The sequence below is a fragment of the Sardina pilchardus genome, chromosome 7 (assembly GCF_963854185.1).
Source record: "Sardina pilchardus chromosome 7, fSarPil1.1, whole genome shotgun sequence".
NCBI classification, from domain to species: Eukaryota; Metazoa; Chordata; class Actinopteri; order Clupeiformes; family Clupeidae; genus Sardina; species Sardina pilchardus.
Genome location: NC_085000.1, coordinates 8,210,939 through 8,228,639, shown reverse-complemented (window position 1 = coordinate 8,228,639; position 17,701 = coordinate 8,210,939). Strand labels below are relative to the sequence as shown.

The window sequence follows — 17,701 nt, the reverse complement described above, 5'->3', positions numbered from 1 at the left end:
AGTCCTGTATATTGCACTACGTGAGAGAAAGCAGATAAGTGCTGACAAAGGTGCTGTTGATTAATTCTGACAAATTCTGAAAACTAAAGATCTGCCATGAGAATGGAGGATGTAAAGTAAAAGATGAGAAAGCCAGGTAAAATATGATAACCACCTACACTCTCAGAAATAAAGGTACAGGAAAGTAAAAAAAAAGGTACAAATGCTCGTCGCTGGGGCAGTACCCCCAAGGGGAACAACCTTGTACCATATTAATGGGTACAAAGAAGTACCCCTACAGTCTGTGCCTTTTTGGTACAAATAGGTCCCTTCAAGGGTACAAATGGCTCGTCGCTGGGGTGGTACCCCCAGGGTACAGCAATTGTACCCTTACCATAGGTACAGAGTTGTACCCTTGTACACTGTACCTTTTGAGAGACAATTTTGTACCTTTGCAATATATTTGTACCTTAATCCACTGGTACAAAGTGGTACCCCATTAGATGGTACCAACTTGTTCTCGTTAGGGGTACCACCACAGCGACGATGCCATTGTACCTATAAAGTGGCAAAAATGTCCTAGTTAAATAGAGAGGAATGAGGAAAAGAAAGACCACAATCTTCATTTTCAATCAACTTTATTGAATGCAGTTTTTCACTTTTAAATCCCTATGATCCCTGGGAGGAGGAAAAATAATGTATAATGCTTAAACTCTTATGATCTGTTTATAAAGTAGAAAGAGGCAACATTAAAATATTAGTCAATACACAGAAGTGTTAACACATTTGTACAATTTGAAGGTATCATTTTTAACTTCTTACACACAGTATATCATTGCCATAAAGATATAAAAAGGACCCGGTCTACCATAAGTGAGCAGAGGCTTTGTCCCTCAAACGCAGACTTCCAGTCTTCTTGGGTCACCTGGACAACTGGATACGGTGTGTTGGGTTCATCCTGAAGAATACAACAAAACAGACAGGGATGCACGTTTTGATTGGTCAAAAAAGAGAGAGATAGTTGATGGACCCCCCGCCCCCAAACAAACAAACAAATAATCATACCTATGGCCTACCTACATTACCACTCGGTGACTCATGACATTAAAAAAAAAAAAAGATAAATCAATCAATAAATAACTAAATAAGTCAACTACTAACTAGGGTAGACTGCGACCAGTAGCACCAGTCAGCAGCCAGAGAGCTAGGCAGAAGCTAGAGATGCATACCTCTCCCATTATGATGTGATGATTCACACTCTCTTTAAAAATGATTGGCAGGAGGATGAGTGCCGCTCTGAAGTCCATTCCTAGAAGAGAAGAGAGAGATACTTTATTCATGTTAGGCATCCAGTAGATTACACATACACACACACACACACACAATCAAAATCTGATTATCATCTCAGAATGCACTGAATTGTCTACAGATTTTTCCACGCACGCGCTTATCAAAGTGTAATAATAACATACCATTAGTCTTCAACAAAACCACTCTTTGGATGAATAAAGCTAGTTTCATGCTTCGTGTTAGGTATCAGTAGTGACAATGGTAGCGTCCATACATCAATCAACTGATTCAGTTTATAAATGCAATATGACCACTCACGTGCAGCAAGTCACGGAATGAAAGCATAAATTCCTGTCCTATACTATTGAATTAAGTGACCAGTGCAGCAGACCTGATTAATCAATAGTAAGATTGACTGGATATTAACACATCCCACTCCATCGGTGGAGGGCTGGAGGAAGCTTTGAGAAACACATTTGTGCTTTCATTCAGTGGCCTGCTGCAGGTGAGTGGTCACATTGGTCCTATGAACTGTGGAATAGTAAATTGACGTACAGACGCTTCCACGGTCACTTCTGAAACTTAACACACACACACACACACACACACACACACCTATTAGGATGAAGCGTGGGACTGCAACAAAGCTAGTTGGACAAAAATAACTATCAGGAGGGCAGCAGGGCAGCAGGTCCTTACACCACCTGCAAACAGAGGGAATAGAAGAAGGCTAACATTAATACATTGCAAAACTCACAGAACATGAAAAGACCATCACTGATGCACTACTGCACTCACATGCATCTTAAATAAACATATGCCTAGGTGTAAGTCATCAAACATGGCACAAATAAAGGCTATAAAATGAAGAACATGAACCCTAACACTTCCATAAACAAACTGAAAATCCCTTTACTTTGCATGATATTTCTGCTAATTGAAATTCCCCAAATGCCCCCCCCATTCACATCCACTATAAGACAGATCTATCAATTAGCATACAACACTACTGTTCCTAAATCAGGGGGTGAAATAACTTAATATTAACCTACTTCATTCGTTTTACTGGTCCTTTTTCCAGTTATAGCAACACTACATATTATGCATCAACACTATCGATACATGTATTAACCTTACCTTTCGACCTTCCATGCCCCATGGAAGGTCGAAAGGTAAGGTTAACTTTCCTTGTGTCTGTTAACGTTAACAACAACTTTCGTTGTGTCTGCTAGCTGCTAACTTTAGCCTGCATTGTAACAGCCACTTTAAATGCTATATATGATAGGTAGGCTAAGCTATTGCGCCTGATGTGTGAAAACTCACACTCAATGATGAGTACAAAACGACATCTCAGACTGAATTATTGCTAGATATGGTATTAACTCCAAAAATTCTACATAAAGGTGAAATTAGTAACTGGAAAAGTTAACATTAACAGCTAACATCGCTAACGTTAGCGAAGTTAGCTCGCTAGCACTATTTGATAGCTATTATTTGCTAACTAATTATGATTTCTATGATGGCTAACGACTGTGGTTAATATTTCATTGTGAAAACGGTACATTTCTAATAAATTCCCGTTTTCAATTGCCATACAAAAGTACTGTAATTCTTACCTTGAATACGATGATGGCAGAGTAGGCCTACAGCACACAGCTTGCAGTCAGATTCATGATAGAAAAGTGACGGTTGATGTGTCTGAGGTCATTCGAAGCCCTCGATTTGGCATATCCCAGAGGATTGTGTACCCTTGCAAAAAGGCACTTAATAGCACCCCAGCTTATGTACCCTGTCACGAAAGGTACTTCTCAGTACCGCACAGGAAGTGTACCCTTTCATCAGAATAAAGTACTATTTTGTACCCTACAGGATGTGTACCCAAAAGGTACTTCTTAGTACCCCTTGGGAACACAATAGGACCTTTAATGGTACATTTCTGAATGTTGTACCTTAAAGAACTAGATTGTACCTTCACTCTTACTTTATGTATGATAATGTACCTTTTCAAAGGGTACCTATATGTACTTGTCAGCATTCATAATTCATTGTGTGCCTTTTTCTTTGGAAAGGTACTTATTTGTACTCAGCAAGAGACATGTTAGTAACTTGGATGGTACAGTTCTGAAATTTGTACCTTGAAGTACTTGATTGTACCCTCACTGTACCTTTATTTCTGAGAGTGTACAAGGGTGTTCACTTCCTTTCAATTTGTGCAGATTCTTGTCCAGATTAGCTTGTTTTTCTTCCAGAAGTTGAACCATTACCTACACAGCTTTGTAGGAGTAGCCTAGGCTACATTATACATTATTATGTAGGTGCCAGTGGATAAAATGTGATGCAGTGAAGTAAAGAGTCCCTACTTGAATCAATTTAGGGTTTCCTAATGGATGCTAGCCTGGAATGAGTCCAACTCATTCACAAAGTGAATAGAGTCTGATGGCTCTACAACTTTGAAATTATTGTTCCAGCCTTACAAATCACATTGATCAGAAATTCCTAACATTACTTCCTTCACCTAAACTTTACAAACAACCAGCCTCAGCAGTCAGGAAACATGGGTGTACCTTTGCTGTAGCCTATATTTCTGCATTTTTCCAACTGCATGTTTATAAAGTTGAGGTTTGCTCTCTGATGGCAGAAAAACTTATGAAATGCCCTTGTAGATAGCACTGCAACACTATGGCGTGCCCTTGCAATTCATTTAGCCTACGTTGCCCTCTGAGGAAGGTAAAAAAGGAATGTCATAGGCTCAGCCTTACGGTTTCCAATTCTAATTCTGCACAAAAATGGTAGGTAGGCCTACGCTAGATGCCAGAATTTCGAACATTGCCCTGGGGAAAGTTTGCAGAAAGTTAACAATTTAAATCATTTTAGTTCACTAGGCCTATTTGTTTTACCTTGGCTTGGCTTAGTCTGGATGGCCTAGTCTTCCTTTTAAACTGCCTACAGAGGACAATGAATGCTGGACACTTAAATGGGTCTCTAGGTAAATACCTAGATAGCCTAATGTATTAGATGTGCCACTGCTGCATGCATTAGTTCATGTTTCATAATGCTCAAAGCAACACACAGAGGCATTCAGTTTCATCACCTAGAAAGTGACACCTTCTGAGGACCGCTCTGCTCGATCTTTGGTTGAGAGCACGACTCGTCTACTACCTGTCTAACTGATGATTGTTTGATGTTGCCCGGGCGACAGAGCACAGGCTGCCTGTCAGCTGGTAAGGCTAGCCAGCTAACAATAGTGCACAGGATAAATGACAGCTGTTTGCTATATATTATTCTACCATGAGGTAATTTCAGTTATGTACCACATGAAAGTAGAATAATCTTTTGCTGGTTATAATTGGAATGCCTCGTCTTCATAGGTAGACCAGCATTTCTGTAGCCAACGCCAGTTGCATTAACTTCGCTATCAAATTTCAAACATGGGAGTTACATATAAAGTTAGTCTCCTTCACGGAAGTTTGTTTCTTGGAGAAAAGGCTAAAAGAAAACAGCACTGGGAACGGTAAATATGTTGTAGTTATATTCAGTAGCCTACTGTAATCAAGTTAAGTATTCAACTTTTCATTTTACTTCACTTGCTAAGCTAATTATCGACTAACAAAGAACTTGTCATTTTTTGTCATTGTAAAGTGTGCATCATGTTCAATCAGTGACAGTTCATCAATCCGTTCTAACAACCTTTAGTTCAACTGACATGGCCATGTTTGAATGTAGGCTAATATTTGCTCGACAGCAGTGTTGAAAAATGTAGGACTGACTGTCCTGCCCACGAATAGAAAAGGTAGCCTAAGCATTTTAAGGGAGTCATCAGAGTAATTCAGTTATTAGCTTAATTGCAAGTCAGGCATTTCTATACATTTATGTGTGTTCCTAAAGAAATAATTGCCACTATCATCTCTCTCTCTCTCTCTCTCTCTTTCTGTGTGTGTGTGTGTGAGAGAGAGAGAGAGAGAGAGAAAGAGAAAGAGATCAGACTGACAAATGAAAAACGTTCTTTTATGAATCTGTGCATCATACACTGTGCGTATGTGTGCGTGTGTGCCGTGTGTGTGTGCCGTGTGTGTGTGTGTGTGTGTGTGTGTGTGTGTGTGTGTGTGTGTGTGTTTGTGTGTGTGTGTGTGTGTGTGTGTGCCGTGTACGTGTGTGTGTGTGTGTGTGTGTGTGTGTGCCTTGTATGTGTGTGTGTGTGTGTGTGTGTGTGCGTGTCACACGTTTGTGAGGAAATAGACTATGCCCTCTCTTTCCACCAGGGAAAAAAAGCCTCTCAAGGATTAAGGATGATGCCATATGAATTTACATTTGAAGAACACAAAATCTAGACATGACTACCAATCAGCAAGCAACAGCTGCAGGGCTGTGTCATGACGGTGATGCGCTGATGGCTGCAGGCTGTGTACTGAAAGCCGCAGCTTGCTACACGACTGCATTTAAGACTCATGCAGGCTCCACAATGGCTCACATGAGAGGTCTGGATGGATCCAGCGTCGCTAAGGTCGTTTCGGCTCTTGAGACGTGGCTTGATGGTGAGGAAGATGCACAGAGGTCAATGGATGGACTCAACAAGGGCCTTGCGGCGGTGTTTCTGTCGACACTCTGTCCAAACAACCTCTCGGCCACGCTCTTCAAAATGGATAGTATATTGCAGAGGGCAAACCATGGTTCGGAGGAGATTTATGCCCGGTGCTCTTCTCTTCTCAGTGGCAAAGGCATACCAACCCCGACAGGACCCAGGCAGTTGATTTTGAAGCTTACTCAGGCACTTGCTGGTTTTCTCTCAGAGCCCCACAGCGCAAAGGCTCTTCAGCTTTATTTGAAAGCGTTCCAAAGACATAAGTCAGAGTGTGTGGGACTCATAAGGTCGAGGCAAGCCCATCATCTTCCAAAAATTCTTAAAGCTTTTTCTGACCATATCCATAAGTGCCCTACGCCCTCTAGTCAAAATCAGACTGAATATAAAACATTTGATGTAGTGGATGACAATCCAATTCAGAGCTGTGAAATCCTTGAGTTCTTAGTTGCCATTTCACCAGATGACCCAAAGGTGCAAGAGCTGCAAGGTGAATTCTTGCTGTCCCTTGGCAAGTTTGAGGAAAGTGCAGAAACCTTCTCCTATGCACTAAAGATGTGCGAACATATCAGTGTGGATGAGGCTGTAAGGTTGAAGCCAGCTGAGAACAAGGCCAGGGTTTTAGTTGGTAGAGCAGCGGCCAACTTCTCTGTTGGAGGACGAGCAAGTGAGGTTTGCTGTGATCTTGGAGAGGCCTTTGCCATACACCCAGCCACAGCCAGACTGCAGTTCCAGCGTCTGTTCTCAGACAACGGCACTGGCGTGGCAGCCCGCATCCAGCTCCGCCAGCAGGCCGAGCGAGGGCTCTCGGGCTACCGGGAAACTGCGCTGGCGCGCCCGGATCTCCGCTCCACCAAAGGGTTGGAGCTCCTGGACCCTGTGATAGCGCAGCTGCGGACGCTCTGTCACCTGGAGCCGGACGGCGGCGGCCGGGAGCTGCGCGTGCGTCTGGCCGACTGCCTGCTCCTCCACGGGGAGTTCCGGGAAGCCCTGTCCATCAGCAGCCAGCTGGCGGGCGTGGCGGCGACCCAGCAGAGCTACCAGAACACCGTGCAGGTGCTCCGCGGCTATGCACGCCTCCTCTCCGACGACCACCAGGGGGCGCTGGAGGACTTCCAGGCGGTGATGGAGCACAGGGCGCCTCATCCGTCCAGCTGTGTCCGAGCCCTGTGTGGCAGGGGGCTTCTGCGCATGATGGCCGGGTCCCACTACCTGACCGCGCTGGATTACCTGACCGCGAGCAGGCTGCAGCCCCAGGAGACGGCGTTCACCGTGCGCTGCCTCGTCCCGTGGAACTACCGCGGGCTGCTGTGCACCGTGCTGCTGGAGCAGGGCCGAGCCATGCTGGAGGACGTCGGGGGCAAAGGCCCAGGCCCTTCTTCACAGCAAGAGCACAAACCAGCCCCGTCAGTACAGGGGAAAGAGTCCCTCCCACTGTCCAAAGACGGGTAATGTGATCATATAATAGTTTATAAGCCATACAATGATGAATACAATACAATGATAAATGATGTACTGTAGTTGTAAACAGTCATCATGCCTGGCCAAACGCCAAATGCTTCTGCACAGGCTTGCTCGTCTTCATGAGGTGTTTTGTGTTCCGGTCAAGTGCAGGAGCCCAGGAGGAGTGCATGCTCTGGCTCTGCTCCTGATGGAGCTGCAGCCGGGCTCGGACGCGCCGCAGATCCTCACGGCGGACGCCCTGTACCGGCTGGGCCGGGTGGAGGAGGCGTACCGCCTGCTGCTGTCCATAGAGCACGCCACCACACGCTCCCCCATCCTCGCACGCCTCGCACTGCTGCAGCTGCACCGGGGCTTTCTGTACGACGCTAACCAGGTGCCTGGCCTTCTAGAGAGACAAACAGCGATGGGTTCATTGTAATGGTATACAGAAGATTAGTGTTAGATGTTTTCATCCAATGAATCATTTTGTAGCTATTCTGACTTGGGACACTGGGGGGACATAGGCCTCTAGACACTAAGAAGTGCAGAATGCATGGATATAGAGTGTGTTTTGTGTATTTCAGTATGTGATGTTTTGAGTAATTGTGATTGACAGCTGCTGAAAAAGCTGATCCAGTGTGGCGACACTAGCTGTCTGCGTCCCCTGCTTGCAGTGGCTGCTCCGAAGGATCGCATTCTGATGGAGAAGCACTGCTACACGGCGTCCAAGCGAACCCTGGAGGTCCAGAGGGAGACCAGCACCATAAGGGAGGCAGTGGCGTATCTGTCCATTGCCATTATGGCCTCGGGTAGGTCACTTACACATTTGACTTCTTCTGCGCTTCTGGGGATCTGTGGTCATGTAGTTAGAAAGAAGTTCAGTTCCGGTTCAGTGTCAGCTCAGAGAATTTTGCTGATATCTCTGAGTACTGAGGATTCCACTTTGAAAGTTATGCGTGTACACTCCTGACGCCCACGCAGCAGTAGAAGGCAACTTGTTTCTGTGACCACAGGAAATATGTGTGTTGTGAAACATGTCAATCTGATATTGTGACCGTAGCACTCTTCCTGTTGTTGCAGCAGTAAAAGCAGATATTGATGCTTTTGCCCTTTTACAGGTGGCGAGGCTGTGGAGCCACTGCTGGAGAGGGCCCGGTGCTACGCTTTACTGGGCCAGCGCAAGACCGCCATCTTTGACTTCACCGCCATCCTGAAGGATCACCCAGAGCATGTGCCAGCCCTCTGTGGGAGAGCGTTCACCCACCTCACTTTGAATCAACAGAAGGTGAATGGTCAAATCAGCCCATCGCAAATCACATGACGCAGGCAGCACATAATTAGAAAATACATATTGCCTCTCAGTCCCTGAGGCTGCTGTTGCAAGTGATCGGATTAACAACAACAAACTGATTTATGATCATTTAATTGGGTTTGAGGATGAGAGTTTGTAAGCAAAAGCTGAAGAAAAAAAGGACAGAGAAAGTAACTGTTCTGTGCTGTTACTCTTGATGAGTCTGGGTAGGTTGGGAGCCCAGACATAGGAAGATTAACACAATAGGCTCAGCTATGAGTCATGGGGATTTTCTAAGGCGAGATAAAGAAATGACATCTGATGATAAGAACTCAGTAGTCTTTTGTGAATGTCAATTAACATGAACAAATGTCCCCAGGAATGTACCGCAGACATACTGGCGGCTCTGCGAGCGAACCCAGAGGCTGTCGCGCAGGATATTCTTTCCCTGAAAGACAAGGGACGGAAACTCATCTGCGAGTGGCTGCTTCAGTTCTGCCAAACAAGTCTCTCGCAAACAGTAGCAGTCAATCCAGTTCCCTGTTTGGAGAGGCATCTTCAAGAGGCTTTTTTGGTTGGAGCAGCACTTCTGAGAATAGATGGTCGAGACCCTAGGTGGCATTTGCTTTACATTGATACCTTACTTGCTAAAGGTACGAACTTTTTGTGATGATGATGGTAATGTTATTACTATTATTGATATTATTGTCATCATTGCCTCATTTTTCAACTGATTCTGTTGATTGAATATCTTTACATGTAGGCTACAGGTTTGGACGTTCTGATACACAGACACGTTATCATCTCCATAGTGTGTGCTGTTTTGTGCAGTGCGAACTTTGACTAACCTCCCCCACAGGTGACGTGCAGGCAGCGGCCGCTCACCTGGGACAGGTGTTTGGGCAGGAGCCCCGGGAGGCCAGTGCCCAGGCCAGGTGGGGGGTGGTGGAGGCTTGGGAGCAGAACTTCAGGGGAGCAGCCCAGAGGCTGGCCAAGGTGGCCGAGAGAGAGCCCTCCACCCTGGACTTCCTGCTTCCTCTCGTCAGCTCTTTGCACAGGAAACACCTCGGACAAGTAAAGCTGAAGCGCTACTTGTGTCACAGTGCCGAATGTACAAAACATACACACAGTCAGGCAGTTGTGTAGTCTCTGTTGCTTGGCCATTTTAAACCAATGGTGGTAGACTTCTCCCAACAAGTATTTCGCGTCAATATCTGAATAACCTTAGTAGAGCAATATTTCAACCAGGAAATCTAGTGTACATGCGTGTATCATCTCCCTCTCTGAGCTAAGTAAACTGTTGTCACTGTTAAAACATTGACCTGTATGACATCAGCATGTCAAATAGTGATTAAGTAGTAAACTCAAAATGTATGTTGAGTAATGAAATGTTTGGCAATGACCTTTAAGTCTCTTGCGTAGTCTCGCTTTGATCTAGAGATGAATCATTCCTCTTCCTCTGTTGTCACTGTTTGCTGCATTGCACTATTTATTTGTCTTTTGTGTGGGGGAGGGCACTCCTCTCTGAATGTATTTGATGTTATTCGCCCAGGCAGCGTCCCAGGAAGCGAGCAGGGCGACTGAGCAGGGCCAATGGGAGAGTGCCCTGCCGCTGCTGACCGTGGCGGTGCGGGCCGTGGACGAGCTGAAGCCACAGTACCTCCGCCAGCGAGCCGCTTGCCTCGCCCAGCTGGGCCTGCACGAGAGAGCCGTGCTCGACCTGGACAAGGTCATCCGAGGTCACGGTGCTGCCACCGGTGTCGTCGGCGTCACAGAGGCCGGGGTGGCCAGGGCGGCAGAGCACGGGCTGTGGGCAGAGGACCTGTGCCGCCGTGGCCACAGCCTGCTGCTGTGCTCCCGAGAGCAGCCGGCCGTGGAGGACTTCTCCAGGGCGCTGGGGCTGCACCGCAGCCAGACGCTGGAGTGCGTGGAGGCCGGGGCGGGGCGGGCCAGGCTGGCCAGGCACTTTCTCCACGCCGCCTCGCGCTGCTACGCTGAGCAGCAGCTGAGCGAGGCCTGGACGCTGACGCAGAGCGGGCTGCAGGTGGACGCTGGCCATGCCGAGCTGCGCAGGCTCAAGGCTCGCATCAAGCAGGAGTCCTCCACCTCCTGCATCGTCCATTAGATTAGCTTAATGTACTGTAGAAATGTGTGTTGACAATGAATGCTGAGAATAGTCACAAGCACAGCAGTGAGGAATAGCTTCCCAATCTTCAGAAGAAATGGCTCAGTAGGAGTATACTATGTTGTTTTTGTGAGAAATGGGGTTATAAATTAATTAAGAGTTCTGTAAACTTGACATTTGTGACAATCATGATGTTTGAACCATTGTCCCATAAGTGTTTATGATTATATTTATACAAATAATTATTCAAAATATCTTCTGTCTTCCATCATGTGAATCTATTTGTGAATCTAAAAATCAAAGTATTTTTTTTCTGTTGTTACATTGATTTTTGACTATTGATTATGAGCAGACTATACTGAATGTAAATCATAAAATCACATATACTCTGTCAATCTTGTCCATTTGTTGGAAGACACATTTGTTAAGAGACAATGAAGTACAAAATAATCCTGTTTGGTACTGTTTTTATTTGTCATACTATGAATAGAGGATATTCAGTACAAATTATCAGAAATTAATCTTCTAGTTTGATTGTTATTCTTGGTATACTCATAAATGATGATAACTTGTCTCTAGTTATTTTTTGTAATCCAACCACAGACAAGTAAGATATTTTCATTTTCATTTTTTTTTTTTTTTAAAGATTATTTTTTGGGGCTTTTTATGCCTTTAATTGGACAGGACAGTAGAGAGTATGACAGGAAGCGAGAGGGAGAGAGAACTGGGGTGGGATCTGGAAAGGACCACGGGGCGGGAATCGAACCTGGGTCGCCGGTGTGTGGTGCAGGTGCCCCAGCCAGTTGCGCCACGGCTGGGGCCTTCATTTTCATTTTAATAAAATTGATAATTTGCATTGATGACATTGTATTTTGTGGATGACATTGTATTTTTATGTTACTTTATTCCTATTGATACAGAAGTATTTCAATATATGTTTAGTCCACCTCTTATCGATGAAAGACACAAGTAGAAGGCCCACTTCCCTTGCTTGATGCATAGAGAGCTAGATCTCATAGATCTCACAGTAGTGAATTTGGGATGGCGTATGTGGATGGCAACGCTAGGCGGCGCTGTAAATCTGTGTTGCTATTTAGCCACTGCGAGTGCTTCCTTGGTATCTCGTTGATTTGTTTTCAGTTGACGTCATCAAACAAGGTTCTTGGCCCTTTTGCAGTACAAACAGAGGTACAAATCTGGTTTGAGTAGGAGGCAAGGATTCCATTAATTTTGAAGATCTTTCGATTTGTCATAATAAACTGAGGCGCTGTAGGCATGGCCTTCTGCATCTCATACGGACACAGGCAACAGACACCATGACAGGCATTTAAGAGTCCACACATTTCCGGATAGGAAAGATCAAAGTCCAGTACGAGCCCGTCCTTAAGATCATATCCTCAGATAACCCTGATTTTGCCAACTTAGTAGCGGTCCTTCTAATTCAGAAGTTACCGTTTCTACTAGGACATAGCCTACAGTGGGGAACTTAACAAGAGTTGGTGAGTCCCTCTCATAAGCACACATGCTAACCATAGGAGCAGTCTTGAGTATCCTGTTAGTGGTGAGAGATGTGAACACTGAAATGCATGTTGCATGAGCTTCGGTGTCACGTTGAATTTTAGAGGAAATCCTGTAAAACTCCTGTCAAACCACAAGTGAGTCATTTGGTATCAAATCTGAGAAGTTGCACTGTCTCAACTTTTATTGATGTCAGTCTCAACAGCAAGCCCTGTTACACATTTCTGTTCAAATTGTCATCATGTCTTTCAGCCCTTGCTATTTGTTTAGTTTTACAGCCTGAAAAACACACATCATTTTAGAAACAATAACCACCCCAAACGTTGATGGCCTAGTTGTCAGTAGGCCTATGACTGTATCCCATGCCCTGGGGCTTAGACTGTAAAGCCTATGCTATATTTGAATTCTCTACAATGCGCATGAATGGTTAAAACAAGGGATAATGTTAGTTTTTAGTCATTTTCCAAGGATTGAGTTTTATGGATGGCCAAAGGCTTATGGAAATCCATGTTGAAGTAGCTCAATGTATGGGCATTTAGTGTATAAAGAGACAAGGATATGACATAGCCTACAATGCAATTCACCTGTGTTATTGAATGAAACATGGTATAACACTGATACTCATAGCAACAGAGACTATGTTCCTACAGATAGGCCTACCCTTCATGCCATTTTCTTGGATTCTGTCTGATTTGACATGGAATGACCCTTATGTCAGCTTCTCCAGTTAGGCCTAGATGCTAAAAGCTGTGATTGGCCTACAAAACAGAAACACCTGTCATTATTGAAGTAAAATAAATAATAAAATTGGGTAGCCCATGTGAAATCTAAAATCTAGATCTCAAGTATTTCTTCAATAGACCAATTTAACTCACTTATGGAAATCATGTCCTATTTGTTTCAGGGAGGACGGCTGATCGGTCGCTATGCCAACACCTGTTGATGTGATTGTGGTTGGAGCTGGCAACCGTGGGGAGACATACTCCAGTTATGCTGCCCTTCACCCTCTCAGGATGCGGGTACAGGAGCTTCTGCTTTTAGCATTTAGAACAGAGAACCTGCTTTCTTTACTGTTTTACATGCAGTGATCGATGTGTTTATCCAGCTTTGTGGACTCTTTTTTTTTAACTCTTCTTTTGTGAGGTGAGGTGACATTTGACAATATGTTGCCCTAGGTAGTTGGAGTGGCGGATCCAAGGCTGTTTGCCCGACGTAAATTGCAAGAAAAACATCAAATACCTGATGAAAATGTATTTGATGGTAAGAGATATGAACCAGTCCTGTACCAGTGTGACAGTGTCCCAAAGGCTAAAACTGCATTAATTATCATACAGTAATTTCCTGCATATAAGCCGCATTGTGTATAAACCGCAGGACAGTGTTTATGCAAGTTAAAAGAAACAAAACTATATTAACACCATTAACTGCCCCCCTGTATTGACCTCATAGCTGAAGAAATGTTGCAAAATCAATGTATAAGCCGCGGCTAATAGTCGGGAAATTACGGGTACTCTATTTTTGTTTTGTTTGATTTTGTTTTGCAGATTGGAGATCCATTGTAGAGAGAGACAAGTTTGCAGATGCTATATTTATCTGTACCCCTGACCGACTTCATAAGGTGGATGCTATATCATTTGCCACTTTTCAGACTCATGTTTTTACAAGATCTAATTTTCACTTTTAGTTTCCTAGTTTCACTTTTAGTTTTGTATGATTTCCATCTTTCCTCCCTAGGATCCAGCTGTGGCACTATCCAGAAAAGGCTATCATATCCTACTGGAGAAACCCATGGCTGTAAGATCATTTTGTCTTGGAGTATGTTTCTGTTTTAATGATACCACTCATTGCTCACAGTCCTCTGCATGTTTATCCAAAATGACAGGTTACAGAAAAGGACTGTACAGAAATTGTGGAAGCTTGCATTCACGCTGGTGTAATGCTCACAGTATGCCATGTTCTCCGATATGATCCTCTCATCCACAAAATAAAGGTAGACCTCCAATCTGGTGTTTAAAGTAGTGTGTTTCAAGTTTACTTAGATTTATTAGAATCTTTAAGTCATAAAGTCCTTCATTACATTACTTTTTAGAATGCATATTGGGTGATCCAATCACAAGTGGTCAGTTGAGTCACATCGCCATTTACACATTTATCCAAGATGCACAGCCATAGATGTTGCTAACCATTTGTGTTTAGATTACGTTACTGCCAACTCTGCATTCATCAGAGCTCTCATTCAGGATTGCAGGAAGCTTCAGAGTGCGTTTTAGACCACCATGGCAAGTGGTTTAAGTGATCGGATAACAATGTGTCTTGATTACACATACGTGTATTTAAAACTGACTACTTGTGATTGGGTGAACCAGGATGCATTTTAAAAACAAATATAAATGGAGTGGTAGAATCACTGAAAGGATGGTACGTGCATTTTTGCTTATCCTAAGGAGGCTTGTTTCCTAATACCAGGTGCTGTTGGACAGCGGAGCCATTGGGGATGTGATCCATATACAACATCTGGAGCCGGTATGTACAAATCAGTTGTTTTGCATTATATTTGGCTACTCCGAGTGTGATGTGGAAGATCTTACTTTTTAACTTTGGAGCGAATCCTAAAAGCACAGTCTTAGGAACAGCTTTCTGGCTGATCAGTTCTGTTGATCAGCTTTTTTCCCCTCAGGAAAAATAAAGATATATTTATATATGAAAAATAAATATATTCCGCTAAAATATAGGATCTGAGGATCCTATTTTCTTACAGTATGTCTATGGGAAGTGCTTCTTCACTGCATACCCCATGCTCTGTCCAACTTGATCTGCTCAAATATGTTCCCGGCTGCTGTAGGTGGGCTTCTATCATTTTGCTCATTCCTTTGTCAGAGGGAACTGGAGGAACGAGGAGCAGAGCTCATTTTCCCTCTTGGCCAAAAGCTGTCATGACTTGGACCTCATCCACCACTGGGCCAGTGGCCGCAGGTTTGAAATCAGATCAATAACACATTTTAGGGAATACTTTGCAGGTGCCGATGGTTCTGTCGATGACATGTTTTTTAATTTATTTTTTATTGTGGTGTCTACATTATTTGCAGGTGTATAAAAGTTTCATCATTTGGGTCTCTGAGTCACTTCCGCAAAGAAAACAAGGTCTGTCTTTTTTTTTCACTTTTGTATGAACTGATACAGTCATGATACAATCAAGTAGACAAGTAGTAACCTTGATGCATAAATCCAAAATTGCAATACTCCATAGACAACACCAAAATGGCAAGAAAATGATACAGTACATACATTGAACATATGGTTATGCTAAGTCATAGAATGAGCTTTCATTCCAGCCTGCTGGAGCTGCTGATCGCTGCTTAGACTGTCCTGTGGAAGCAAACTGTCCATACTCAGCTCGCAAAATCTACCTTGACGCAGTGAAACAGGTTGGTTTCTTTGTTTCTCATGTAGCAATTTAAGCTTTTAACTTGTCGCCAACAGACTCTCGTGTGTTGTTGTCTAGATTAGCTCCCATATGAATGATCATGTTATATCATAACAGACATATTTCAGGTGTATCTAATATTTTGCCGTAACCCTTTCAGCTTTTTGTGAAGTTAGTTTTGAAAAATATTGTTTTTCCTAGACATTCTAGTGTGATTACTTCATAAGCAGTTTTGGTGTCAAAGTTGGGAGGTGAGAGTAAATATGAAGAGTTTAGATGCAAAACCCTCAAAATCTTTCTGACCACTTCCCTTAACATCCTCTGTTTCAGGGTTGTGTGGGCTGGCCTGTGTCAGTCATCTGTTCCAGCTCCCTTCCAGACATCGAGTCTGTGACGGAGGCCCTGTGCACTGGTCCCTACGGTCGGTGTGTGTACGAGTGTGACAATGACGTCTGCTCCAATCAGGTAGATGGGATTTTGTCATCGATAAGACCCAACTTCACAGAACTGATTCCACGCTGGAAATATGTTGATCATATTTGCGCGCTTAAATATACCAATCAAATATACAGTTAATGATGCATGTTTCTAGCTATTATGTTATAATATAGTTATGTAGTTATAGTTATATAAGTTGTTTGTCAATGTAGAGTTAGAGGACTGTTATAACAGTAATTATGGACATGGCACATTATCAGGCACAACATTGACAATTCTAATGCAACTTCCATGTGTATCAGTTGTACAGAATAGAAGACTGTCAACTTTATTGTACAGATTACTGAATACTGAAGTAAGTACTCTTTGCCTATCCTTTAATAGGTTGTAAACATGGAGTTTGAAGGAGGGCTCACAGCTGCGTTTACCATGGTAGCTTTCACAGAAGAGATGTGTCAACGGAAAACTACTATTTATGGCACCAGGGTAGGTCCTGGGCTTGGAGGATGTGCTTGATGCATCCATGCAATTTCATATAATAAAACATACATTATGTTCACTGGAAAGAAAAAACACACAACATTGTCACTCATTCGTCCTACAGGGGGAGCTCCAGTACAACGGCCACGATATCAGCGTGTTTGACTTTCTCACACAGAGGTCCACTAAGCATTCGGCGGATTTGAAAGCCCCTGGGAGTTTTGCTATGAAAGGCCATGGAGGGGCAGATTATCACCTTGTGGATGCTTTCATCTCGGCTGTGGCAGTGAGTTACCGTTTTTGTTGTTTGCGGTGTCTGATCGATGTAGGTGTTCATGACATTCACGGTAGATAGCCCTTGGTACATTTCAACTGAAATATTTACAGGGTCTTTAAACCTGAGGTTGTAATAATAAAGGTGATGTTGACACAGTCACTCATGGGTAAAGAACAGAATGAGCAGCACAGCACAGTACCAAACAAACGCCACTATCGACTTGTTTTACTAGCGAGTTCATCTGTTTCTTTGCAGAGTGAGGACCCTGCTCTCATCTGCTCTGGTCCGAGAGAGACCTTGGCGAGCCACAGGCTGGTGTTTGAAGCGGAGCGCTCGCGGCTGGAGAATAGAGTAGTGTTCTGTGGTAATGAACAGGATGCAAAGACCCAGAAATGATTAAAGTAGTTTCGAACAAGGTGGATGGTTCTTAGGGAGGGTTTCATGATCGGATAGGGAATTTCAGTGAAGGTTTAAATCTGTTATTCAATGCTATGATTGATAATAACATTAATAGGATAAAAAGACATTTGATGTCATATGATTGTGTTTGGATTTTGCAAAATTAAAACCTGAGAACCTGAGTTGCACAAATATATACCTCACTCTTATACAAACCACTGTGACCAACTTTTTAAATGATGTTCTTCTGTGAAATGATTTGCACTATATTTTGTGAAAAACATTTGATTGAGTGAAAATGACTTTTATATTTATACTGTGATGAAAATTCACACAAATGAAATAGATTGTAGATTCTGTTCACAGTTCGATCTTGTGAATCAACACGAATGATGTTTGGGTGTCCACAGAGCACTGTAACACTGCCATCGTCTTTATCAAAACATGTAATGCAACAGATG

The 17,701-nt window shown here is 43.5% G+C and overlaps 2 protein-coding genes and 1 long non-coding RNA gene across 3 annotated transcripts; 2 read left to right on the top strand and 1 right to left on the bottom strand.

Moving 5' to 3' along the window:
- Positions 1–845: 845 nt before the first annotated feature.
- On the bottom strand, positions 846–1,965 carry LOC134088152 (uncharacterized). Its single transcript, XR_009939899.1, has 3 exons — positions 1,885–1,965; positions 1,209–1,288; positions 846–937 (listed from the first exon to the last, which is right to left on the bottom strand). It is a non-coding gene; the product is annotated as an uncharacterized LOC134088152 (long non-coding RNA).
- Positions 1,966–6,278: 4,313 nt separating this feature from the next.
- On the top strand, positions 6,279–11,412 carry ttc34 (tetratricopeptide repeat domain 34). The gene is made up of 7 exons (XM_062540190.1): positions 6,279–7,293; positions 7,460–7,682; positions 7,905–8,097; positions 8,407–8,573; positions 8,959–9,232; positions 9,439–9,653; positions 10,132–11,412. The coding sequence occupies exons 1-7, from the start codon at positions 6,401–6,403 to the stop codon at positions 10,702–10,704; spliced, it is 2,538 nt and encodes an 845-aa protein (XP_062396174.1). The 5' UTR covers positions 6,279–6,400; the 3' UTR covers positions 10,705–11,412.
- Positions 11,413–11,891: 479 nt separating this feature from the next.
- Positions 11,892–17,698, top strand: zgc:154075 (uncharacterized protein LOC556929 homolog). The gene is made up of 14 exons (XM_062540576.1): positions 11,892–12,203; positions 13,127–13,241; positions 13,398–13,482; positions 13,767–13,840; positions 13,957–14,016; positions 14,105–14,212; positions 14,689–14,745; positions 15,065–15,195; positions 15,309–15,363; positions 15,555–15,647; positions 15,977–16,111; positions 16,469–16,570; positions 16,689–16,850; positions 17,097–17,698. Exons 2-14 carry the CDS (start codon positions 13,149–13,151, stop codon positions 17,235–17,237), a joined length of 1,296 nt encoding a protein of 431 aa, XP_062396560.1. The 5' UTR covers positions 11,892–12,203; positions 13,127–13,148; the 3' UTR covers positions 17,238–17,698.
- Positions 17,699–17,701: the final 3 nt, after the last annotated feature.